The following is a 27264-nucleotide window of genomic DNA, read 5'->3' as shown; positions in this document are numbered from 1 at the left end:
ATGTACTATGTGCCTATGTGCTCAATTGCCCACCGCCGGCGATTCGATCGGCTCGCTGCTCATTTCCCATACCATGCGAGGATATACGTAAGTACATAACTAGGGTGTCAACCGGAGGTTAACTTTACCAAGCACCATAAAGGTTAACTCACGCTTGGGTCGGGGCCGTGCCGGAGCTTCCGGCGCTTCGTTTTCTACTGAAAGCACCACGTGATCACCGATCAGCCGTCATACAAAATGACATGTTGGACGCTCCTGCTCCTGTCTAGCGTGAGTCATCCTTAATTCACCAAATAACAGCTACCGATCTGCGAAGCGTGTGCCAGAAAGCCTCCCGCGCAATTCTGATCCGCCTGATTCTTCGCTTCACCCGACCGAAGTTCTACGAGGATGTGCCCTATTACACCCTGCTGTTGTTATTCCACACCATGTGAGGCTACAAGTAGCATAACTAGGGCGTCAACCAGAGGTTAACACTAAGCACAATAATTCCCCAAATAACACCAACCGATCTGCGAAGCGTGTGCCAGAAAACCTCCCGCGCAGTTCTGATCCTCCTGATTCTTCGCTTCACCCGACCGAAGTTCTACGAGGATGTGCCCTACTAAACCCTGCTGCTGTTCCATACCATATGAGACTACACGTAGAATAACTAGGGCGTCAACCGGAGGTTAACACTAAGCACCATACTGAACCAAATAACACCAACCGATCTGCGAAGCGTGTGCCAGAAAGCCTCCCGCGCAGTTCTGGTCCGCCTGATTCTTCGCTTCACCCGACCGAAGTTCTACGAGGATGTGCCCTACTAAACCCTGCTGCTGTTATTCCATACCATATGAGACTACACGTAGAATAAATAGGGCGTCAACCGGAGGTTAACACTAAGCACCATACTGAACCAAATAACACCAACCGATCTGCGAAGCGTGTGCCAGAAAGCCTCCCGCGCAGTTCTGGTCCGCCTGATTCTTCGCTTCACCCGACCGAAGTTCTACGAGGATGTGCCCTACTAAACCCTGCTGCTGTTATTCCATACCATATGAGACTACACGTAGAATAAATAGGGCGTCAACCGGAGGTTAACACTAAGCACCATCCTGAACCAAATAACACCAACCGATCTGCGAAGCGTGTGCCAGAAAGCCTCCCGCGCAGTTCTGATCCGCCTGATTCTTCGCTTCGCCCGAACGCAGTTCTACCAGGATGTGTCCGCCGCCGGCGATCTCAATCGCTCCACTGCTGTCTGTCGTGGTTTCCACGTCTCCAACCTGGGAAATGTAAGAGCACCGAGTCAAATATGCAACTGTCTGAAGACTTTTATCATGATGATTGTCAGCAAACAAACAGGTAGCATCTTTCATGTCAGAATTATCTGAATACATCTTTATGCCATAAAGTCTTAATGCCGTAGAGTCTTATTAGTCTTAGGTCCACTTGAACCATTCACTATCCCGAGGTTATCCGGTTACCAGTACAATTTGACACTGGGTTACCGGTTTAACCGGTTAACCCCGGGTTATTGGAATGGTGCAAGTGGGCCTTTACTTAATGTTTTTGGTGAAGGAAAACACTAGTCGTAGAAAATTAAAGGGTCGTGTGAATGTCAGGACACATTCAAGTATCTTACCAAGGCAGAGCTGTCGGGTCCATCCCAAGAGGCCAGAAGTGGAGACCCAAGAGAGTCGCCATCACGAGCTCTCAAAGCCTGTCCGGCACACGGCAGCCGTACCGCTTCGAAGCGAAGCCGGACCACCAAGCCTTCTTCTGCCTGTGAAATAAAAATAATAATTATTGACCATCTTTTATTTGTATTTTTATCTAAAAAAAAAAACAATATTTCAAAAGTTACTGCTGGCTAGTTTATAACGTGACCTAACCTAAGTATCTACTTAGGTTAGGTCACGTTATAAATAAAAATAAATAAAATTAAAATCTTTTATTTCAGACAAATTCCATAGCAACATACATTAAATTTACATAAGGTGAAATATAAATTCAATTAAAGTATTATTTACACTTTAGCTCCATTACTACCACACAATTTGTCCAATTATGTCCAGTTATGAAATACTAAGTACTACGATGAATAAATATGGAATTAGAACAGTAAAATATTCTTTCTTTTTCGAGATAAACAGGAATTGCATGTCCATTGCCGGAGTCTACCATAAAGAATATTGTTAGAGTTTGGATTGCGTGTTAGAAGTTCCTTTACTTTAGAATCGATGGCCACTTCTAGCTTTTGCCTGCACGAGTACGTTGCTAAAGTTTATTCGTAAACCACGAGGCAAAACTGCAAAGTTCCCATTCCCACTAGTTCTTTGAAACTTGACATTGCAGTTTCACCCAGTTCCTCGTTTGACATAGGAGAGGAAGTAAAGTTCTTGGGTTCAAAAAACTAATACTTGTATGTCCACTTGCATTATTAATAGGTAATTCGTTTTATTAGTCTTAATAGTTCTGTCTTGAACATTGGAAGAAGTTTATGTATAGGCACCCACCTAATAAAAATAAATATAAATATCCAAAAACAAATCTGTGAACTTATGATTTGAGCAATAAAAAGCGATTCAGAACAGGCCTACTAACAACACTTACCAAAAACAAAACATCTTCCAAAAATTATGAAGTTTCTTCAAAAAGTTACCTAACAACAACAGCCCTCTTCAAGGGCGTCTGCCGTGCCCTATCGCTGATGTATCGAAAAGATTCTTGTTAATATTTTTCGAGGCACGAAGCGTTTTAATGATAATTATAATAAATTTTCAGTATTTTCAGGGTCAAGAAAAGTGTGAATTTAACATTAGGTACGATAAGCAAATATTAAAGGATTATTAATCCCATAAAGGCCTAGTTTCCCCTCTGGGATGGAAGGTCAGATGGTATGCCAATTCTCGGGATTAGTTGCCAAGCGGACCCGTTTTTCGAAATGGCGGTGCCATACATTTATTCAGTTTTATGATAATCTCGTATACAGCTCACAGAGTTACTTATAGTAATCACTGATTACCTAGAGTTAGACCAAGAAAAGTCTGCAGCGATTTTGATAGCATGCGCAGTGTAAGTGTTATTTAAACGTCATAATTTCATAGAAGTGTGACGTTTAAAATAACACTTACACTGCGTTGCGTGTGCTATCAAAATCGTTACAGACTTTTCTTGATCTAACTCTACTCGTACTAACAGAAACCGTGTTATGTTATGTGAGACTTCAATTAACCTCCAGAAAATAAACCCGCCTCTCACTCTTATTCAGGGATGTTGCGGATGCAGATTTTATCACATCCGCGGATGCGGATGCGGATGCGGATATTTAAAGGTTCACATCCGCGAATGCGGATGCGGAAGTCATGATTAGGTACTTAAAAAACGGCAAATATTACATTTTAGTAGTTTGTATTAAAAAAAAAACGAAATCAATTTTTTAACAAGCAGATACGTCTGCGAGCGATATTCCAAATTTTATATTAAAGGAAAAAATGGAAATAGTTACGCTTCCGGCAGGACTTGAACCCGCATCCTCCACAATCCGTGTGTTGCTCTTAACCAATTGAGCTACGGAAGCCTACCAGGACATCGCAAATCTTTTCATTCCTTTCTTTATGTAAACACGCCTTTGGGGTGGCGTATAGCGACATCTACCGAAAGACAATTACATCTTTTAACGGCACCGGAGTCTCAAGTTGCATGTTTTTTTCCTTTAATATAAAATTTGGAATATCGCTCGCAGACGTATCTGCCTTTTTAAAAAAAATATTTAGTACGGGTTAGCACATTGTTACTGGTGAATTCTCAATGCAACTATATCGATTTTATGCGGTTGCGGATGCGGATGTTGAAAATAATGCGGATGTTCCGCGGTTGCGGATGCGGATATTCGCAACGTCCCTGCTCTTATTTACCTATCTTATGTTATCTTATTTTTCCAAGATTCTCTCACGTAGCGCACTCAAAGGGACGACCCAGAAGTTTCTATTGCTTTTGCCACTTTACGAAAAGTGCCAATGGAAGTTTAGTTCCACAAAGACCTTTATCAATTTGCATCTATACATGGGAATACATACCCATATTGAGACATATTTTATTACTACACGACTGCCCAAAAAAGGAGTGTTGTTTTCAGGGTTCATGTTTATGTGAGTTTCTTTATACAATCATAATTTTACGAGTGTTTATACGCTACCTACGGTAGAGAGTAATGAGAGTAGTGAGTGTATCTACAGATGAAAAGCGCACATTATTTATTTGCACACTTTTTGACAAAGTGATTTGTCTCTTGCCTCATTCGTAGGAGGTACGCTCATTTTACTTCCACGTTGAAAAATTCTAAAGTGTAAACACACTGGCAAACACTGAATTCCATTTGCCATCAATTTATATAAATTGCTAATTTCTAGATTCATCATCATAGGCCTTTCAGTCTATTGCAGACTACAAACAGTGTAAGGCAGGGCGACAACGTTTTTCATGGCTGTATAAGCCAATACGGGAGCGGCAACCACGACCGCAAAACAGGCAGGTGTCGCGCTGAAGACGCTAGATGAATTTCTAGATTATCATGATAATATGTACAATACTCTCAGTTTCAAAGAAACTCGTTAAACACTTAAGATCATGCTCAGAAAGATATTATTAGATAATTCTATAATAACTTTCCCGGGTCACTTTTCAAACTATCCGTAACAAGCTCTACATCCATAAAGGGGATTTTAGTGAACGGAAATAGGAGACATTCGAACTTTAAAAACCTGATTGATTTCACGTTGTTACTCTTAGCGCCGAATCGTAAGAGGCACACTGAATATCAATATTAAACTTGAAAGGTCCAGCCTGATGAAGTCTACGCTCCGACCTACTCGAGCCTATGTTCAAAACCCCGAAAGCTTTCAACTCGAGCTCTCTAACCGCTTTGCTTGCCTAGAGAACTTGGCTTCAGTGGACGAAATCAACGACGGGCTAGTGGAAACTGTCCACACAGTAGGGTCTAAGTTTTTTAGATCCCGCCGTAAAGATAGACCTCAGAAATTGACCGAGCAAACCTTAAACCTCATGGCTGAACGACGCTCGCTACAGTTGCAGTCTCCCGATGACGCGGAGTCATATAGGCAGCTCAATAGACGTATATCTAAGTCCTTGCGACATGATCTGCGTCTCTTTAATACTAACCGTATTAAAGAGACTATTGAGCGAAACCAAGGCTCCAAAGTGTTCGCAAAGGACAAGTCTATTGGGCAAAGCCAGCTGACAAAGCTGAAACGGGAAGATGGCAGCATAGCGTCGAGCAAAGCGGAGGTTTTAGGTGAGATCGAGAGGTTCTATGGACAGTTATACACTTCGATCGCAAAGCCCGTTGACAGCTTGGTAGGAGATCCAAGAGCCAAGCTGTCCCGACATTATACCGAAGATATCCCGGACATCAGTCTGTACGAGATTAGGATGGCCCTGAAGCAGCTTAAGAACAACAAGGCGCCGGGCAAAGACGGAATCACTTCAGAGCTTCTGAGAGCGGGTGGAACACCGGTACTTAAAGTCCTCCAGAAGCTCTTTAATTCCGTCTTTTCCGAGGGCATAACGCCTGAAACATGGAATAGAGGCGAGGTGGTGCTGTTCTTCAAAAAAGGTGATAACAACCTATTGAAGAACTACAGACCCATCACGCTTCTGAGCCATGTCTATAAGCTGTTTTCAAGGGTCATCACGAACCGTCTCGAACACAGACTTGATGACTTCCAGCCTCCCGAACAAGCCGGTTTCCGAAAAGGCTATAGTACCATAGACCACATCCATACGCTGCGGCAAGTTATACAGAAGACCGAAGAGTATAACTTGCCATTATGCTTAGCGTTTGTGGACTATGAGAAAGCCTTCGATTCGGTGGAAACATGGGCGGTGCTTGAGTCTCTTCAGCGATGCCATATTGACTATCGGTACATCGAAGTGTTGAAGTGTTTGTATAGTAACGCCACCATGTCGGTCCGAGTACAGGAGCAGAGCACGAGGGCGATTCCATTGCGAAGAGGCGTAAGGCAGGGAGACGTTATCTCTCCGAAACTGTTTACTGCCGTAATGGAAGACGCCTTCAAGCTCCTGGAATGGGAAGGACTTGGCATCAACATCAACGGCGAATACATCACTCACCTTCGGTTTGCCGACGATATCGTAGTCATGGCAAAGTCGATGGAGGAACTCAGCATGATGCTCGATGATCTCAACCGAGTTTCACAACGGGTGGGCTTGAAAATGAACATGGACAAGACGAAACTTATGTCAAATGCCAATGTTGTGCCCATCCCAGTCTCTGTTGGGAACTCGGTACTCGAAGTTGCTGACTCGTACATCTACCTAGGACAAGTAGTCCAATTAGGTAGGTCCAACTTCGAGAAAGAGGTCAACCGCCGAATCCAACTCGGTTGGGCAGCGTTCGGGAAACTACGTAATGTCTTTTCGTCCGACATACCTCAGTGCCTCAAGACGAAAGTCTTTAATCAATGTGTGTTACCAGTGATGACTTACGGCTCCGAAACGTGGTCTTTCACTATCGGCCTCATCTCAAAACTTAAAGTCGCTCAACGAGCTATGGAGAGGGCTATGCTCGGAGTTTCTCTACGTGATCGAATCAGAAATGAGGAGATCCGTAGACGAACTAAAGTCACCGACATAGCCCACCGGATTAGCAAGCTGAAGTGGCAATGGGCAGGCCACATTGCACGCAGAGAAGATGGCCGATGGGGTCGAAAAGTGCTCGAGTGGAGACCACGGACTAGCAAGCGCAGCGTAGGACGTCCACCCACAAGATGGACAGACGATCTTGTTAAGGTCGCCGGAAGACGCTGGATGCGGGTCGCTTCCAACCGGCACGTATGGAGGTCCAAGGGGGAGGCCTATGTTCAGCAGTGGACGTCTTATGGCTGAGATGATGATGATGATGATGACTCTTAGCGCCACTTGTACCATTCCACTATCCCGGAACCCGCGGTTAACCGGTTAAACCGTTAACCCAGTGTTAAATTGTACAGGTAACCATGGTAACTCCAGGCTTAACCGGGTTATTGAATGGTGCAAGTGGCCCTTGGTGAAACTCGCTCACAATTACCAACATAATACTTTGAGTTTTTACAGCCCGTAGCCATATTCTACGAGATGAAGGTTATATACTGGTAAAGTTACGATAAACATTAGCTGCTGGTTACCCGATAAAAAACATGGAAATTAATCGGTCGAAATTAATTTTATCGCATTTATATCGTCTATTACTAAGACTGCACTGTCCGTCTGTCTGTATCTCATAAACGGTGACAGCTAGGCAGTTGAAATTTTCACAGATGTATTTCTGTTGTCGCTATAACAACAAATACTAAAAAGTACTGAACCCTCGGTGGGCGAGTCCGACTCGTACTTGTCCGGTCGAGGTCCAAACAACACCCATTATTGGTGCGAGCAAGATGCACGATGTCGAATCAATATCAGATTTATAAACATCAAATACCTCTTCAGGAAAGCCCAACTTGGAAGTGCTGAACTTTTAATGATTCCCGCCCTCATTGAGTTTGTATCGACACACTAACTCATAGAGGGCGCGTTTGGACTCGCTAGTAGTCAAGTTTGAGAGCTAGTGAACCAGCCAAGTGACTATAATGAGTTAGTTACTAGTCGAGGCAAGTTTAAACGCGCCAGTGAGCATGGGCTCTCAAGCTGAATGGGAGATATTTACTGAAATTGTGCTTCTTTATGTACCTGCCTTCTTAACATAAAACTGTATACCAGACATGTTAACTTATATTGCAATGTATAGTCAGCAATCAAGGACCACATTCATTTGAGCCCTAAGCATAATCCCAATAGTTAGACCAAAGAGAATAGATAGTATAGAGGGGTCCTGTCATTGTAAATTTTGTAGTCACTTTAAATTTACTGCCATCTATCGACACACGACTAAAACTCAAAATGAAAACGTATAAAGTTATCAAAAAATGTATATATATGGATAAATGATTTTATTATTTTTATATCATTTTGATCCATGTTCATTCACTGATATCTATGTGTTAAAGTTGTTAAATATGAAACGGTGTCGTCACGCCATCTAGCCGAGGATAGGCTAAAGGTGTGTGCGCCATCTATTCGAGAATGACTTTTACTTGAATTCCGAGGCACGTTTTTTCCTTAGACTTTATTCGTCTTATACGAAGTTACATACTCGTATGTCTTTGGTTAGACTATTAACTTTTCACGGCACGCACACTGCGAGTTGCCTGACTTGTCAATGCGAAATCTCAGCAGCAGGCCGCATTTCGTCCTACTTGATTGACGCTGATGCTGTTCAACTTAAGTTATCTTCTAACAAATCGACGGTTTCAGACAAATTAGGCTTTAATTTCTAACGTATAATCTAATCGTCACTCTCACCTCCATGCATTAACTTGTATGCGAAGCTATTAAGCTAAGACTAAGCCACGTGAACGCAGCACCTATCAGGATGCAACCATGCTAATGGCTCCGTCAAATGGGAAACAATCTCGGCTAACTCAGTCAGCGTTGCCCCCGGCTAGGGCACACGTGCGGGGCACATAAAGGACACAAGGCAAAAGAGAATGGCGGGATAAAATGAGAGATAAAGTGTCAGATTTTGTGTCTTCTGTCAAACGGGAAACAATCACGGGTAACTTGGTCAGATCCTGCTGAGATTAGATCATTTTGTGGCACTTTCTCTGTCCTGTTTTTCTGTTTTGTATATTTTTTTTCTGTGTTTACGACTCTTACGAGAAAATTATTTCTATTTTACAAAGCATAGACAATGGTATTTATGTGTCAGGCGGTTAATGTTAATTAGCGCCTGTTACTTGCACCATCGGCATTCACCCGAAAGCTATTATGTTAACGAATTGACAATCGCCTGTAGGAGACTCATTATCCGTTATTTCGCCGGACCGAAGCCGATGGCCGGGCCGAATCGATTACACGAAATTATTATCGAAACACTTTCAGGTCAACTCTAAACCAATTACTTACGAAGAGACCGACATAATATAGATATCGACAGGGTGATTCATGAGACGTGAGCAGGACTAATCCTGCACACTCAGTAACTGATAATTGATCGATCACCGTTGTATTTAGGTGAAACAACCACACTTTTTCCTATTTTTTAACTTTTTGGTGAGGGCAAATTTAACCCTTTACAATCATGGTCACCCTACAAGACCTAATTAATAAGCATAAAACCTCTTTATCTTTTTGATTACGAAGAAAATAAACTGTCAAACTTGAGTGAGATTTCAAAAGTAACCAGACCGCGATGACAGTGATGACATTCAATTTGACACAGAATATCGGTAGTTTAGTATTCTAATTTTAGGGTGACCACGCATGTCGTAAATAAATTAATAACTTTTTTTTCAACACGACTAGAAAATTAACGTTAACCTCACTTTACTGATACGAAAGTGTTACTTATAATTTACGAAATGCGCAGTATTAGTCCTGCTCACGTCTCCTGAATCACCCTGTATATCTCGTCACTTTTCTTTAGTACATATATATGACACTACTCTGGAAGTCTCTAGCTAGGATCGTTTAAGGTTGCAAAATCTCCGTCCAAATCTGACAAATGCGCTAAGAATTTCATCACTAAGACCCCATTCGTGAACGCAAAGTGGATAAAAGTGTTACCTGTAATAGCCAGAAGGATCGCCCAGGGCAGGCCTTCGCAGACCCAGCCAGCAATCTTGCACTAGGAGCCAGATGCAGCACACAGCCACACCGACATTGAGGACCGACTTCAGACACGACCATGGAGGAGTCTCCGGCCCAGGGTTTGGTGGCACATTCGCAGGCTGCTAGCTCCACGGCTTGACCCTGGGGAGAAATGCATTACTTAATATGAATACCAATACCAATGAAATTGTCGCAATCGCAACCTGTAAAAATCTATAAATCTATCATCGTGTTTAGATCAAGCCTAAGTAAATCGACGATTGTGGATATGTGTGATAATAATGACTAAAAATGGGACGCATACGCCAACATGATTAGTGCTTAGGTACAGTACAAAGTATTTTTAAAATATGGTTACTTTGTCAGCGTACGCCATAACGCATTTATAGCGATCTTGGCGCTGTGCTCTTGGTATTAACTGTCAATTAATTCTAGCTTATTCTGAATAACTACCACTTTAAATCAGTACACTTATTATTAAAGTCGTATTTAAACTGTTGTGAGACATACGAGTACTAACATTTAATAATTTTACGGTTTAGACTCACTTGTTTTAAGTCACTCGCGCGACATGTTTCGGAGAGCCTAGGTCTCCTTTGTCAAGCACTAACAGTGCGAGCAGCGTCAAGCACCAACTAATACAAAGTCAAGAAAATATTCAGCATATTTTCTTAGAATCTAGTCACTCTGAAAGGAAAACTTTTATTACAGCGCTTAAGACACTTGACGTTTAAAAGTTCATTATGACAAAGCACTCAAGTGCCTCACGGCACTTCACACCAGATGCCAGCACTTTCTCGCGCTTCAAACTTGTGATAGCCTATAAAAACTGCTTACAGAATGAAATTTCACTTTGAAACGATTTCGTTGGCATTGCTACTACATCATGAATACTACAGAATGTAGTGCATAATTATTTTTCATCGTATTTTGTCTTGTCCTGCTATTTCAGTCAGTCTCGGTACAAAAAGTCCTGAGGTTGACTGAAGTAGCATGACAAATACGAATGTTTCCGAAAAATACGATGGAAAACAATTATGCACTACATCTGTACTAGTATTCGTTGCTAGAAATAGGGTTGGCAACTGTCAAAAGTTTGCATAGATGGCACCATCATAGCTTGCCCCTTTTTCTATGAGATTTGGCTTAAAAGGCTTGCACCCAGGGCATAAAATTCCATTAAAAAACAAAAAATGGACACAATTCTAGGGATTGAAATGGCAAGCTATGCTGGCACCATCTGCTAAATACTTCGACCGGCCAACCCCATTGAAATAAAAAGAAAATAGAGTGAATACTTAACTAAACCATTTTCATAAAAAAACCTTCTACTCGCTTTATTTTCTATCTTAGCAAAAAAACAACAATACCAGACAGGTTTGCTATCAATGATGGTGGCGTATTTGTAAAAGATTTTGATATTAATAAATAATTAATTAAGCCTTCAAATTGTTGTAGCAAAATTTATTAAAAACATATTCATGTAATCATTACTTTTACAAAAACACGTTTCATGTCGCTTTACACACTCTAATCAAAAACTACTATTCTTCCTTTTGCTCCGCCTTTGTTTCCTCTCCATCTCCATCAACCGTCTTGGCCTCCGATTCCTCCTCTTCTCCCTTTTCCCATTTCACTTGTTCTCCTTCCCCTTCTCCCTCTACCCCCTCTCCTTCCACGCCTTCTCCTTCGATATCCTCTGTCTCCACGTCTTCCTGAATCACGACTGTCTTCGACTTCAACATTTGAGATTTCGAGTAAGCCAGATCTCTCATAATAGACTTCTGTATCTCTAGTTTACTCTGCTCTAACAATTTCTCCATGTCAGTACCTTCATCTACAGATTCTTCTGCGCTCTCGCTGGACTCGCTCGATTTAGTTGAAGTCGCGAAGGACATAGCACTTACCTTTGATGGAAGGTCAGCTTCAGAAGAGAACGGTATAATTTGCATGCTTGGCAAAGTCTTGATACTTCCCAAAGTTGAGGACGAAATGGAAGATGACACTGAAGCGCGTTTGGCAGATCCGCGTGAAGTTTTAGATGCCGTACTGGGTATAGATGTTACTGATTTCTTTGCTACTCGTTTTGGTACGAAACCGAGGTCTCCCTCTTCGTATACTTTTCCGAGAGATGCTAGCGAGTCCATAGATTCAGCCCGCAATGCGTCACGATATTGACTCACGATCTCCAGAAGGCGCGACAGCAATACTTGCCGGTCCATGATCTCTCTGGTAGTGTCTGTCACAGCCCATTGGTCTAATTTGAGAGCCGCTTGTATAGCTATTGCTGCTTCCCTCAAAATATTCTTCATCTTTTTCGATTCTCTGGCGATCTTTGACGCTTCTACGAGAGATTTATTTTGCTCATTTAATTTTCCATGTAAGTTTTGTTCTAATATTCTAACTTGCAATGATAAGCTCTCATTTTCTTTCGTCAATTGTTGTATTTTTGTCTGCAATGCATTCAAATCGAAGTTACGTTTCTCCATTAGCGCCTTGTCTTTCTGCATATTTTGGAATGCGGTTGTAAGTTGATCGATTACTTTCAGTTGTACGACACTTTTGTTAATAGCTTTGTCTCGCTCTTCCTCAGCAAGCTCCATAGCTATGCGAGCAGCTTGCTCACTTTTCTTGTAGTTTTCATTCTGTTCAGCAAGTTTATTTTGAGTTGCCAATATGTTGTCCAGTTCATTATTAATAGCTATATTTTCTCTGATGACTCTGTGCGTGGATGCTGCGATTCTCAGCTCTGTAGCATCTTGAAAATCTTGCGCTAGTTGTAATAGTCGCCCTTCCATTTCCTTCTTCAACTTATCTTTCCCAACTACGAACTTCTTTTCAGCGTCATATATTATCCTCTTGTACTTCATCTCCTGGTCTTTAAAATCCTGTTCTTGTTTCTCATACTTTCTCATCAAATCGTCTCTTATAGCTCTGAATTCCTCCAGTGTGTTAAGTTTACCAGCCAAAAGTTTATTTTCTGACGTCAGCTGATCTTTCATAATAGTGAAGTTCCTCTCCAGTTCCGTGACAGTCTCCTTAAACTGCGCTGTTTCGATTTCTCTGGTTTCCTCCAAGCCCTTGACTTTGTCTTTAAGCTCAATATTTTCTTCAGTCTTATTGTTCAGACATTTTTTCAAGAATGCTATGATATCGGCTCTGTCTTCATCCAATTTGTCGTAAGCTTTCTGCAGCTCTTCATTCCGAAGTTCATACTCATCGACAGCTGTTCGGAGCCTAGCGATTTTTCTATTAGCGTCAGTCACCTGTTGTTCTAAAAATACTTTCTCAACTTCAGTAAACGCGCCTGGCTTCACTACCTCGCTCTTCCCTTTATCTTTTTTCGGCGCCATAATTCACTTTTATAATGCAAAAAGTACAAAAAATATTCTGTGTGTTGTGACAGCGGTAGATATTGACAAAACTGCTAGACGGTTGCTAGGTTACGATACATATGGGTACACCCATTTCGCTTTATCTATTTGCTTAGTGACAACCTCGTTGGAGGGTCGTTAATGATAAGTTTAAAAACGACGTATGTCATGAAGGAATGAAGTTTGGTATAAACTTAGTTTATTATACGTAAGATAAACAGGCATTTAAATGCTTTGAATAGTGTATACTGTATACCTTCTCCATGTTTACTTATCGGCATACTATGCGAAAGTTTATGTAGGTACCTATTTACAGTATTTACCGAGATGGATTGAAATAGCGTGTGTTTGTTTGTCCAACAGTTATATTTAACGTAGGTATTTATACTTAAGTATAAATATTATATTATTATTCTAAGTTATCCAATTTGAAATTGTATTTGAGGTTACGGGTAAAACATCAAAATATTTGATATTTAGTATTTAGTAGTAGTAAATAAATAGGAATAAATTTGACTATTTGAACGCCTAGTGGCAAGAATATACTATCCCTATTCGTGTTCGTTATCTATAGAGACAATAGGTAAGATTTACTTACTGGATTATGAATGATTTTTAAATTTTAAAAATATACGAAGAAGTTATAACAGACTGGTAAAAGTTAGTATTACTAATACTGCAAAAGTAATGTGAACTTCTGTAACCAGGAATTTTCTCGACTGCCCACCAAAAGGGTAACAATTCGATTGGATTCAATAAAATAATCTTGCCCGTGTTTCACTGTATGCAGCAGAAGTTTTCTTAATCTGTAATTTGTACTCATTTCACAGTACTTAGCGTCGCAAGCAGCGCGCGCAAAAGCGGTGGCGGTTGCGAGTACGAGTGGAGCAACGCGCTGGTAAAGGGCACACTCCAGCCAACTCAGGTTATCTCTCTCTAACGCATGGCCTATGAAGCGTTCTCTCTCACCTCGCAATACTTGGCGCCATAGGCTGGTGGTGGTGAGTCGCAGAAGCGGTGGCGGCTGCGAGTACGAGTGGAGCAACGCGCTGGTAAAGGGCACACTTCAGCCGAATCAGGTTATCCCTCTCTAACGCATGGCCTATGAAGCGTTCTCTCTCACCTCGCAATACTTGGCGCCGTAGGCTGTCGGTGGCGAGTCGCAAAAGCGGTGGCGGCTGCGAGTACGAGTGGAGCAATGCGCTGGTGAAGGGCACACTCCAGCCGACTCACGTTGTCCCTCTCTAACGCATGGCCTACGAAGCGTTCTCTCTCACCTCGCAATACTTAGCGCCGTACGCTGGTGGTGGCGAGTCGCAAAAGCGGTGGCGGCTGCGAGTACGAGTGGAGCAACGCGCTGGTGATGGACACGCTGACCACGCTGACCAGGCGCCCCAACCGCCAGCGCCGCCATCTACAGGAAAATATGTTGTTATTGTTAATTATGACTACACCTTATAAAACAAAGTCCCGCGCCGCGTCTGTCTGTTTGTTTAAACTCAAAAACTACTGAACGGATTTTCATGCGGTTTTCACCTATCAATAGAGTGATTCTTGAGGGAGGTTTAGGTGTATAATTTGTTAACCCGTGCGAAGCCGAGGCGGGTGGCTAGTGGATATAAAAGTACGATAGTAAAGTAATTAGGAATCACCAAAAAACACTATTTCGTCACTGTAAATACAAGTACCTAACGCGAAAGAAATTAAGAGCATAATTAATGAGTTCATAAGATGGATGCCGCCTATGCAAATTAACACTTTGATGACTATAGTGTCATTATAGAGTTAGGCCAAGAAAAGTCTGCAGCGATTTTGATAGCCCCCGCAGTGCAAGTGCTATTTATACGTCATAATTCCATTAGAAGTTTGACGTTTAAAATGACAAAGCACTGCGTGGGCTATCAAAATCGCTGCAGACTTTTCTTGGTCTAACTCTATTTTCCTTTTAGCGTTTACATCCTAAAAGTAATATTAAATATAAATAATAGGCACAGTCAGTACAGTCGACCAAACTCAGAGCAAAAACAGTAGGTAATACTCTCCGAAATGAATTCTTCTCGAGAACTTGCCAAAAAGATATTGTTTTCACGTAGAAGGTCAATTATTGAAACACTAACGGGCTCTTAATTGTAACTGACTTAAAATACGTCTTTCTGCAGAATATTTTCTATGAAATTACTAGATATGGTAAGGTACCAACCCGATAGTGGTAGAGTGGGTAGACAGTCCATCCTAACCTCTGCTACAGTGCCTGTCGCAGCCTGACAGTAATACACGAAGCAGTACTCTAGATACCTCTTGCTGAACTGACATCAAACTGTTATACCTGTCAATGGTTGGGAAACAGTCCATCTTGACTGCCACAGCGTGGTCACAGCCTAACTACGAGACCTACACGAACACCTTACAATGAACAGATAATCAAATTGTTGTACCTGGCAATGGTAAGGTGGGTAGACAGTCCATCCTGACATCAGCCACAGCGCCTGTCACAGCCTGAGAGACATACACGAAGCAGTATTCTACCTCTAGGCACCTCATGCTGAACAGACATCAAACTGTTATATCTGTCAATGGTTGGGAACCAGTCCATCCTGACTGCTACAGTGCCTGTCACAGTCACAGCCTAACTACGAGACCTACACGAACACCTTACAATGAACAGATAATCAAACTGTTGTACCTGACAACGGTAAGGTGGGTAGACAGTCCATCCTGACATCAGCCACAGCGCCTGTCACAGCTTGCGAGACGTATACGAAGCAGTACTCTGGATACCTCTCGCTGAACAGACGGCAGTCAAACGAGACTGTGTGCTGGCCCCTGTCGGAAATAATAATACAATTCATAAACACAAAACGTTATGTGGGCTACTAAAGTTGTATGTACATAAACTCAGGTATTGTTCGGATTTAGACTACACCAGAATTAAAGCAGCAGTATAGCAGCGCGACATTACTGCCAACTGCATTGCTGCCGAAAATGTCAGAACTCCGGGCTGCTACATCGACTTTCACATTTAAAATTTGTTCTTCTTCTTCCTCGCGTTATCCCGGCATATTGCCACGGCTCATGAAAACCTGGGGTCCGCTTGACAACTAATCCCATGATTTGACGTAGGCACTACGAAACGGGTTTTTACGAAAGCGACTGCCATCTGACCTTTCAACCCAGAGGGGAAACTGGGCTGGGCTATTTAAAATTTGTTATAATAAATAAATAATAATAAATAATAAATAAATAAATAAATATTATAGGACATTTTTTACACAAATCGACTGAAGCCCCACGGTAAGCTCAAGAAGGCTTGTGTTGTGGGTACTCAGACAACGATATATATAATATATAAATACTTAAATACATAGAAAACAACCATGACTCAGGAACAAATATCTGTATCATCATACAAATAAATGCCCTTACCGGGATTCGAACCCGGGACCATCGGCTTCGTAGGCAGGGTCACTACCCACTAGGCCAGACCGGTCGTCAAAACATCACGAACCAAAACTACAATTGTAGCATTTAAAACGAAAACTACTTGGAATTCTTAACGTGTTCGTCGGTAGGTCATTATCAAGCAATATGCTCGATTACTTTATTCTAAACGCAACTCTATTCCTTCAGCATAAAGTCTAACTTCAGAAACGCTTAATTGATAAGGATTTCCCGAATATGAATTTTGGAATCATTCGCACATTGCCTCACTGACGCAAGGTCTTATAAACCTAGACTCCTTTGTTGCAATTTGAACCATATCCCTTTGAAACAGGGTTCAAATTGAGTGTGAATTTAAAAGTTTAGAAGATATTTGGGATGTGAGTTTCAAAGTTATATTAACGGTGCATTTCTGCGGTGAAATTAGCCGGCATCACGACCACCAATTAGTCTCCTAATGCGGACTCCCGAATGTGGCGAATGAGTCGAGTGGTGAAACTGCGGACAGTTATGGTAATTATATGTAAATGGTATATTTATGAATGGTCATGCAGGAGTAAGTAGTTCATGAGAGCTATCTATGATGCTATCGTTAAATTTTCAACAATTCTTGACACTTTTCATTTTCAAATTATAAGGATAATAGTTTTGTTATCCTTATAATTTGATAACATGACTGTTTAGCCCCGCCGTGCACGTTCAACACGAACTGCTCCGGCCAGTCCGCTCCAGCCACACTCAAACTTGTATACTAACCTCCGCACTCTTCTTTCGGCCACATATCTCAGCCGCTCCGGATCCCGCCCAAAGACCCGTACTCTGTCTGCACCCTCCAGTACACACTCCGGGTACTGGAAGAGGACTCGCACTCCTTCACCGCAGGGGAACACGCTGCCGCCGTGCACGTTCAGCACGAACTGCTCCGACCAGTCTGCCTGTAAACAAAGTGAAAGATGAGTGTTAACTTGCGTTAACAGCGCCATCTATCTGATCCTTTATACACCTCTTAGAACCCTAGTTTATCCAAATCGATGTTACATATCTAACAAGGGTACGTAGTTCCAGCCAGAGGCAGTCCATATAGGTGGCGCTGTAATTAATTATAATAAATTTTAGGATAGTTCATTCGTAATCTACTCTCATCACTTTCCGAATATACGCCATAAGAAGCACACGCTGGTTTTGTCTCCAACTCCCCTCAAGATCCTCCGACCTCCGCCCACGTGCCAACAATGAGTTACCTGGCCACGAATTTGCGCGACTGGCTTCGGCTAAGGCGAAAACCATAGATGGGAACGAAAGGTCCGATCGCTGTGTCTCGCTCCAACTTATGATTGTCACCTTAGCCGAAGCCAATGCCGTGGCCAGGCCGTTAGACATACAAGGGCCTACTTAAGAAAGGGATCGTAATGATGCGATAGGGACCTCATCAACGAAATCACTAAGCGCCACTTGCACCATCCCACTAACCCGGGGATAACCGGTTAAATATGGAGTTACCATATTTACCAGTACAATTTGACACTGGGTTAACGGTTTAGCAGGTTATTGGAATGGTGCAAGTGGCCCTAAGACGGACAGGCCAAACTTTTTACTAGGACTTAGTAAGTTGAGGCACGCCATAATCTTTAATGATAAAGTCAGAGACAAGACAGCTTAGACGGACTCTAAAAATATACTTACTTTACTCTTTGCTCTAAAATAAGGGCCGTAGTTATAATATTACGCAAAACCCTGCGTAGAGGGCGTCACTAGGCCAATCACATGGCCTACCGTGAAACACGACAATCGAAAGTTCGGTTTCTACCTCTCTATCACTCTTGTCTATTCGATCGATGGAGAGGCAGATAAAGAAATGTCGATTTTCGCGGTTCGAGGTAGGCCACCTGTAAACAAACCGCCTTGATGCATCGATGTCATAGTGCAAACTGTTCAAGTAATGTGTTTAAGTTGCTCTATGGTTTACTAAACAAATTAGTGCTGCACTCTGACGGCAGAACATTGCAGTAATACTCCCTATTCTTTAAAACATTTAATACATTCTTTTTACTTATTAGTCTAGATTTAAACAGTCACTTATACGTAGCATCGTAGCTATGCAGAAATTTGCGATGAAAAGGCATTTTAACGCCTTTTATACATACGAGAGACATTTGCATGCGTGGTAAGACTGGTAAGCGTACGAGGATTTTGCATAATTTCTGGAATAGAGAGGGTATGAAAGAGTAATCAGTTTAAGGCGCTAAGGTATTTTTGAAGTGAAAACTTCTTTAGCGGCGCTGGGCACTTTTTGAGGTGGGGAAAAAATGATAAACTCGAGACAGCGTAACGCGATCACGTGACTGTAACGTTTAGATGGCCACTCATTTAGATGGCATTTAAATCAATAAAGAAAAACTCAATGACATTACATGAAAAAGGTTCTAATCTTGTACGGGTTGAAATACGAGGATCTCACATTTACATTCTAACTTTATATCACTCAAATATAATTCAATAAAGCTACATCTTCATAAAATCGTTAATAAAAGTGAACTCTAGTACTGATGAATAAAACTCAAAATATCATGACCAAAGATGCGAGGTCTGCAAGGTAACTTTACAATTTCTATTCGAATTTTAAACAATTAACGCTACAAATTTGAATTTCGCATTTTAAACAAGCTCACTGGCCAGCAATTTCGGAACTAAAGTTTTTCAACAGAAAGGAGGATGGGTCAATTATACATAGTGCTCAGACATTTTGGAATAGTCATTGAGTTTTCACTTCTGTCGGCACTCCCGGAGTGCAACCCGTTGTTTTTTTTTTCTTTTTTACGGCCGGTACAAACGGACTGCAACCCCACTGCAACTTGTATGAGAACTGCACGAATTGCAGTCGGGTTGCAGTTATTTTCGATAAGTTCTTTTTTAACAGGCTGACCAGGCCGCGTAGCCAAGATGCCAATCGCTTACGCTCCGTAGCGATCGAAACGCAACTGTCACTGTCGCACTAATATAGAAGAGTGATAGAGAGACATGAAGATTTTCGATGTCGAAGCGATAGCGATTGTAACCTTGGCTAGGCCAGCAGTAACTTATTTTACTTCTACCGTAGCTTTTCGCTATGCGTTCGAGAAAGACGAGGTTCTCTTCGATATTAAACCAACACTCAATGCCGGTATTCAAGGCTATTATATCAGTTATAAGTTTGTGTTGATTCCTGCTTTTACACTAAAACACTTACCAACTGCTTACCAAGCATTCCACAATAAAAGCACTAGAAGAAAGCAAATAATTTATGCTTCCTTTAAAATTGGAACAGGAGTATGCAGCACATTATCGATAAAACAAATGTTCTTTCCGACATTATACTGCAAACAATTTTCACTACTTCCAAATCCTCGTATCTAACTGACCGTTATTTTCAAAAGCAGCTTTATACATAGAGTATAAAGTTTATATTTCAATATCAGAAGTAGAGATGGGATGTTGAGAAAGTAATTGAAGATTTAGCTTCGATAACACGCCCGGGCGATAAATCTTGATTTTACTTCGCTTATTCTTTTATTTATTTGCATGTTGTTTGTTACACTGTAGGTTAACTAGATTACCGGATTATGACTAGATAAACGGAGGTCTTTTGTATATTTCAGAAGATGATCGAAATTTGAATTTCATTATTAAATCGGTATCCACCTTATTTTAACGTAATAATAACATTTTCACAGATAAGTTTGCTGTAACAAAACAGTTTATCCGTTGGTGTTCATTTGCAGTTTTTGAACGCATTATACCTAGAGGGTTTATGATATCTGTTATTAGGTAAAATTTAATTAAACAAATTTCAATTTAAAAGATTTAAATGTCATGTACAATGAGACCTGAGGGCCTACCGCGAAAACCGAAATTCGCAAATTGCGGGGATCTTTCTCTTTTACTCCAATGAAGGCATAATTAGAGTAAAAGAGAAAAATGCCCGCAATTTGCGAACTTTGATTTTCGCGGATAGCCCTGAGATCAGCAGTGGGACGTCCACCCATACAACTCATTAAACTCATTACTAATAATGCTGGATAAAAAATAAATTGTTCCAAATAATGTATTTTCCCTACAACCCACGAGTAGGTACTTAATTATGATGCTATTTGCGTAAATCCCAAAGCGAAGCTCAAAAACCTTGACCTTTTCCAATCAAACCTAAGTATTCTCGTCTGAAAATAAAGTACAGTATACAATTATAAGTAAAAAGCTTTCACAATCTATCTATCTAATCTAATACAAGTGTTTAAATGATTAAGGGCCACTTGCACGATCCCACTAACCCGGGATTAACCGGTTAAACCTGGAGTTACCATGGTTACCAGTACAATTCGACACTGGTTAACGGTTTAACCGGTTAACACCGGGTTAGTGGGATGGTGCAAGTGGCGCTAAATGATTAACTGCGCACAGTTAATCATTTAAATGGGAAGATAATTATAAAAACAGTCAAGAATCAAGGACAAAACGGGAAATGTCTCAACAACTTTCCAATACCAGCATTAGGTTGAGTCGTAAAGTTTGTGAGGTCTGTAAAAGAGGCTTTTACAATGCCTGCTGGGATGATTTTTATTGCCCTGCGTTCACGGTTGGCTGAATTTTAATTTTGGAGATCCTACTTCAATGAGACCTCAAATACCTCAATAGTTATTTACGATACAAGTGCGAAATTCGCAACGTCTGGAGAATTTTAAAACACGACCGAAGGGAGTCGATACGAGTTGTGAATTCCCTATTCGCACGTGTATCGTACAACGTTTTACAGTACATTATGGTCCTTTAAATTGTCTACGCAGTTACGTAATGTGCTTATTATAGCACAGGGTGTCGTAATGGAGCATATATGTACCTATCTACTGTAAAAAATATAGTTGTCTGTAAAGTCGGTTTACGGACGATAATTTTGCGTGATAACGTCATAAGAAAACGTGGCCGTAACGTTACCATGGAGATCTGTCCACAAAGTTACCATGGAGATCTGTCCACAACGTGACACTTTTACGTGCATGCTACCGGTGTTCATCGATTTATAAGACGTTATCACGTCAAAAACTATAAACCCTTGAAGTGGCAGGTCAATAAACACGTGTTATTGAAACACACATTTGCATTACCAATAACAAGTGCCATTAAAATTATTGCAACTTCAGACTCGGCATCCAACATCAATATTCAATAAATTGGTAAATAAATACCTATTCAATAATAACTATGTTTTTCACTTTATAGCCGTAAGCTATTGGCAATTAATATTCAATGTTAATAGCAAATTACTTACTTGTTTTATAGAAAGTAAATGGAAATTTTAATTAATTTATTACAAAGCGTATAATAGTACCTCATGCATGCTTCATGCTTGTTAATTTGGGGGTGTACAGGTATCTGTACGACATAGGCGGTTAATCGAACGAGCGAGCGAAGCGAAGTGAAGTTCTTACATTCAACTTGAAACACACGGCTGGCTAGGGGCACGTCCCGGCATTTCGATGTTTTTAAGCTGAGCTATCAGAGGATAGTTTGATACACAATAACTTAAGTAAATTTGTTCTAATTTAAATGAAATTGGGTAAACGTGTGGTTGAGGGCATTATATTTTAGTCATTAAATTATGAGCAGGCTCGATCAAGGTGTTATTGAGCTAGAAGAGCTTAAAAGGCTAGAAAGCTATTTGTGAGGGGTCTTGCTTTTCTGGTCATCTGATTTGCAAGAAAGTATGGTCGAGTTTGGTATCAAATGAAAGTGCTCGGCTTACACATTTATAATATTGTTTTTAAGTTTACCATTTTTAAATAATTAACAAGATAAAAATAAACATAATATAGGTATTTGACATTTGACAAGAAAGATAACGGCTTACCACAGATACAGTTTATTTTAGTCTCTATGGTGTTGTGATGGGCTCCACAGACCTTGCAATAAATCACATGCGGTTTTCGATCCTTTGCCGACTAAGTAATAGTAGGTGCATTAAATTGATCTAACTTTTTGGCGAACCGCGAGTTCTCAGTTCGGGGCGAACTACTAGTTATAGTGTTATCACACTGGATGCGATTCCCACGTCGCTCCGATGTTTGTAAAATAGCTTGTAACTAGACTAATAAGTACTTAATGTAGAGTCACCAGCAATAATATCTTACACAACGGAGGCCACAAAAATATCTGACACGATTTTCTTTGTACAGTCACCAGCAATAATTATTACACAATGAAGGCAGCAAAAATATGTGACGCGCTCTTCTATATACTGCTAATAAGATCGTGTCAGTAGATGTCGTGACTGTAGCGCCATAACAGCGTGTCACAAATTTTTGCGGCCTTCGTTGTGTAACATATTATTGCAGGTACTTAAGTACACAGAAAAAAACAATTATCATTATTATTTTCTGCTCCAATTCGTTAAGGAAATGCACCGAATTCTAATTAACTAAATGGAATTCAGATTTGATAGCCATTAAGAAATTAAATCCATTATGGGCGGAACCCACGCAATCTCCCCACGGTTCGTTTTTTCATCATTTTCAATAGAAAACAAAAGGAATAAATGTTTTATTGTCGTGGGCGCAAAAGCTCATATTTATTTTACAGCCCCATTTCGTGGTAATAAGTCATTTTATTCTAATTCTGTTTACCATGTATGATATTATGGGGAATCCGTTTGCAGAGGCTGATAAATGTATGTACGAAAACTATATAGATTTTTAGTAGAATCTGAACTTCGAAGATTCGGTAAAAGTCAGAGAGAGTCAAAAATTATAAAATATAAATATAATTATACAAGGCTTGTGTTGTGGGTACTTAGACAACGATTAAATACATAGGAAACACCCAAATATCCATGGGATTTGAACCAAGGAGCATCGGCTTTATAGAAAATATTAATTAAAAAAATATTGTGACCCCGAGTTTGACAGGGGGAGGTGATTCCAAAAACTTATTTTCTTATTAAAAAGACGTAGGTAGGTACAGGGGAAGATAATTATGCCCTTTTGCTGGTATGACTTTTTTATTGTATTAAAGTACGGTACCCTCCCTTATGCGTAGCCCGACACGCATTTTGCCGATTTTTTTCGAATGTGGGTATCTGTAGGTTTTGTACAAAACCTGCAATAATATGTTACTCTGCGAAGGCCTCAAAAATATGTGACACGCTCTTATAGCTCTACAAATAAGATCGTGTCAGATGTTTTTGCGGCCTTCGTTGTGTAACATATTATTGCAGGTGACTGTACTCAGCTATTTGGATGATGATGTACTAATTTAAAATAATAATGATCAATTATGCGGTTTCCATCCATGAAATGTTTATATTTGCACATCCTCCAAACACTATACATTCGAACAAATATTGAAATGCTGTTTAAACAACATTTTCATGATAATATGATAGGTAGGTTCAGAATAATAAAGAGTAAGCTGATGATAGTTTTAAAATGTTACGCAATTCCGTTCCGTTTTTAACTAACTTTTCCTTCGTTTTTTTATAAGTACGACTGTAATATACGACAAAAACAGTCATGTCATGTCATTAGGCCGCGCCCTACGTGAGCGATCATGACGCGAACGCGAAGTAGTGCGGTGCGGTGAGGCGCGGTGCGGAAAAATCAAACCGTGGATACTTAATAGCAGGAGATCTAAGGTCCACCACCTTGCATTTTGGAGACAAAGCAAACCGCTTGGAACAGGTGTTCCTGGGGGTGATCTGAGCTGATTAAGCCCGGTTGCCAAGAGGTTCCCCCCAGCAGGTGGGCAGGGGAGGGGGGGTAAAAGTGCCTCCGGCGCGCCTCACTCTAAGCTTTATATCTGCATACATCTCGCAACTATATCAAGTTTGGTGTCTTTTTCGTGTAATTCGAGGATGAAGAATTCATTTCTGTGACTAAATTTTCACTCACCCATACAAAAAATTCGAGAAATTCAAAATTCAAAAAAAATCTATTGATTTTTTTTTTCGAAAATCATCAACAAAATGTATACTATGAGGATTTGCTCTAGAAAAAAAATACCTGTGAATAGCCCAGTTCTCCTACTATACAGAATAGTAAACTTGTCAAACATTTTTTTTCATAACTCTGTTAAAAAAAATGTTTTGTGTCGCGCGGCGTACCTGCATTGTAAGAGCGGTATGCAGCATTTAGGATTTTTAAGTATGTTTAGATGATTTCTGATAAGTTGTTATTCTTCTGGTTGTAGATTACATTAATAAATTACTTCTGGACGTGATATATATATACAAATATAAATTAAATATATAAATAAAGATGTTGGGAAAACTTTCGCCAACAGAGTTAAGTATTATAAATGTGATAAAATTAACATTATTATTTGTATGTCTTTTCCATATCTCGGGACCATGGGGTCCCGGACCTTTGGGAGGCGTACGTGGGGACGAAGCCAACAGCGCAGAGGCCCTTTAAGGCACGTTAATCTAAAAGCAAGGGATACATGTGGTGGATACTATCCCCGAACGCACAATGTGATACATCCGGAGATGGTCCCCGCCAGGTGCAAAGACTATTGCAGTGCAGCACTTTTGTGCTGCGATGGGAATTAAGGTCATGGGCTATAGATTTGAAAGTTGGATGGACTGGATAATGGGCTATGGGAGAGACTAGCGTGACAATCAGTCTCAAAATTGTAAATGACAGGTGGTGACTCGCCAACGCCACAGTGCGACAACAGGCCAACACTTTGGAGTGGCTGTGAGGTTGTCGAGAGGTGAGTCTGCGGTAGCCAGATCCCGGTAATCCGTTCAGCAGGCCGCCGGCGTTATGATATTTTACACTTCGAACCTGGAGCATAGGTCCCGCTCTTGCGACTCCATTCTGGCCGGCAAATCAAGGCAAGCACAGAGGCGAGGGCCAGATGACAGGGCCCTCTGGAATAGGGGTCCGCGGTGTCGTCACTCACCGTCAGCTCGCCACAAGCTGCCCCCGCGGGACATTATTATTATTATTGTGGTGTTGTGGGCCTTTGAGTGTCGCATTGACCAGCATTGATCTATTGTGACGGCCCTTTAAGTTCATTACTAATGCCCGTTGCATCCAGAAAGTTCCAGATTCTTTGGGCCGTAATGTTTTGTACCTCATAGGGTTGCACTACGTGTCGCCCTAGGTAGGTACTTCTTGTTGACATTAGTAGTCCACAAGAACAGAGAATGTGCATTGCAGTCTCCTCTGACTCCTGACAGAACCTGCATGTCGCATCTTGTTTCTTGCCAATTTGAAACATATGTTTGTTCAACTTGCAGTGTCCAGTCAGTATTCTGGTCACCGCGCAGGTTTTGTGCCTTTTGAGTCTTAAAAGCTCCTTAGCAGTTTTGCTGTTGAACCCTTTGATCAGAGCTTTCGAGTGTTCTTGTCCTTTAACGAATTTCCACCAATCGATTGCTCTCGTTTTTTCTAAGTTGCTGAGCAGAGAATATGCATCTCGTTTTGTGCTTCCACAGAAGGGTTCTGGGCCGACCAGGGGTGTGTCTGCGCCCTTTCTAGCAAGTTCGTCCGCTTCTTCGTTTCCGTTAATGTCGGAGTGCCCTGGTACCCATCTAAGTGTAGCTTTGTTGGAGTAAGCCAGTGCATTTAGGTTTGTTTTACAGTTCTGGACTAGTTTTGAGTTTGACTCAAGGGATTGTAGTGCCAGCGGAGCAGCCTGGCTGTCTGAGTTGATGTAGATAAGCGGTGTCTTAGGTTTCTATCCAGGTTGATCTCCGCACATTTGTTGATGGCGAAGACTTCTGCCTGGAAGATTCAGGCCAGTGTGCCCATGCTGACGCTAGCTCTGAGCTTAGATCTCTCACCATAGATCCCACATCATACATCATTGCCTTTCTTGGAACCATCTGTATACCAGATGTGGCTTCCCTCTTCGACGTACATTTGGTTGTTGATCCATTTGTCTCTAGGAGGTATTTCTACTGTTTACAGTTTGGTGAGATGACATTCGGTGTGCGTGTCATCAGTGGGCATGCTAAGGGTTCTATTCGCAAAAACCCAGGCCTTTAGATTGGTTAATGCCTGAGAGCGCCATTTTGGCCTGTTTAGTGATCATATTCTGTAGACGCACTGCTTGGCCTCCTTTTGTACCTGCAAGTGGAGTGGTATGATGTCCAGCAGTGCATCTAGGGCCGCTCCCGGTGTCGAGGAGTAGGCGCCTGTTACTGTTAAACAAGCCGTGCGTTGCAGGCTGTATAGAGTGTCTATTGCTGTCTTTTGGCTGGTTTTGTTACACCAGACTGCGGAGGCGTAGGTGACAATTGGCCTCACTACCGCTGTGTTTACCACATAGCAATTTGGGTCTTAAGCCCCATCTTGCTCCTGCCATTCGACAGCGTGACCACATGGCCATTTTCGCTTTTTGTATAATGTTTCTCAGGTGAGGGTTCCAAGTTAACTTTTGGTCGAAGGTGACCCCTAGATACTTGACCTCTGCCGAGAACGGTATTATTTGTCCATTAAGTCTTGGTTTTGTGAGTTTATCGAGCTTCCATTTCCTCGTGAATGGTTAAATGACTATTACAGTCTTGCTCGGATTAATGGACAAGTCTTTTTCTCTACTCCATTTGAATATTGTGTTTAGAGCTCCTTGCATTAGGTTGGATATTGTGTTGAGGCAAGGGCCTTTGACGATGACTACAAGGTCGTCGGCATATCCTTGTGTATCAAAGTCTTGGCCTGACATGATTGCAAGAAGTTGGTCCACTGCTAGGGTCCATAATAGTGGG

At 41.3% G+C, this 27264-nt stretch overlaps 2 protein-coding genes, 1 long non-coding RNA gene and 1 other non-coding gene across 4 annotated transcripts in view; 1 reads left to right on the top strand and 3 right to left on the bottom strand.

Annotated features, from left to right (window-relative positions):
- Positions 1-27264, bottom strand: part of LOC134794433 (uncharacterized) — a 399097-nt gene that overhangs the window by 13845 nt on the left and 357988 nt on the right. Inside the window, exons 8-13 of the mRNA XM_063766246.1 lie at positions 17283-17461; positions 15772-15911; positions 14366-14502; positions 9670-9855; positions 1628-1768; positions 1118-1268 (exon numbers count right to left, since the gene is read on the bottom strand). Of these exons, the coding sequence (XP_063622316.1) occupies positions 1118-1268; positions 1628-1768; positions 9670-9855; positions 14366-14502; positions 15772-15911; positions 17283-17461 (934 nt within the window). The remainder of the gene's footprint in view (positions 1-1117; positions 1269-1627; positions 1769-9669; positions 9856-14365; positions 14503-15771; positions 15912-17282; positions 17462-27264) is intronic.
- The window catches only part of LOC134794469 (uncharacterized), a 585842-nt gene that overhangs the window by 423511 nt on the left and 135067 nt on the right, over positions 1-27264 (top strand). The window lies entirely within an intron of this gene.
- Positions 3493-3565, bottom strand: Trnas-gga (transfer RNA serine (anticodon GGA)). Its single transcript has one exon. It is a non-coding gene; the product is annotated as a tRNA-Ser (tRNA).
- On the bottom strand, positions 11199-13067 carry LOC134794437 (cilia- and flagella-associated protein 157). Its single transcript, XM_063766250.1, has one exon. It carries the CDS (start codon positions 13065-13067, stop codon positions 11259-11261), a length of 1809 nt encoding a protein of 602 aa, XP_063622320.1. The 3' UTR covers positions 11199-11258.

Source organism: Cydia splendana, chromosome 10 (genome assembly GCF_910591565.1).
Source record: "Cydia splendana chromosome 10, ilCydSple1.2, whole genome shotgun sequence".
Lineage (NCBI taxonomy): Eukaryota > Metazoa > Arthropoda > Insecta > Lepidoptera > Tortricidae > Cydia > Cydia splendana.
Note: the sequence above shows the minus strand (reverse complement) of the source record. Positions and strands in the feature narration are given on the sequence as shown.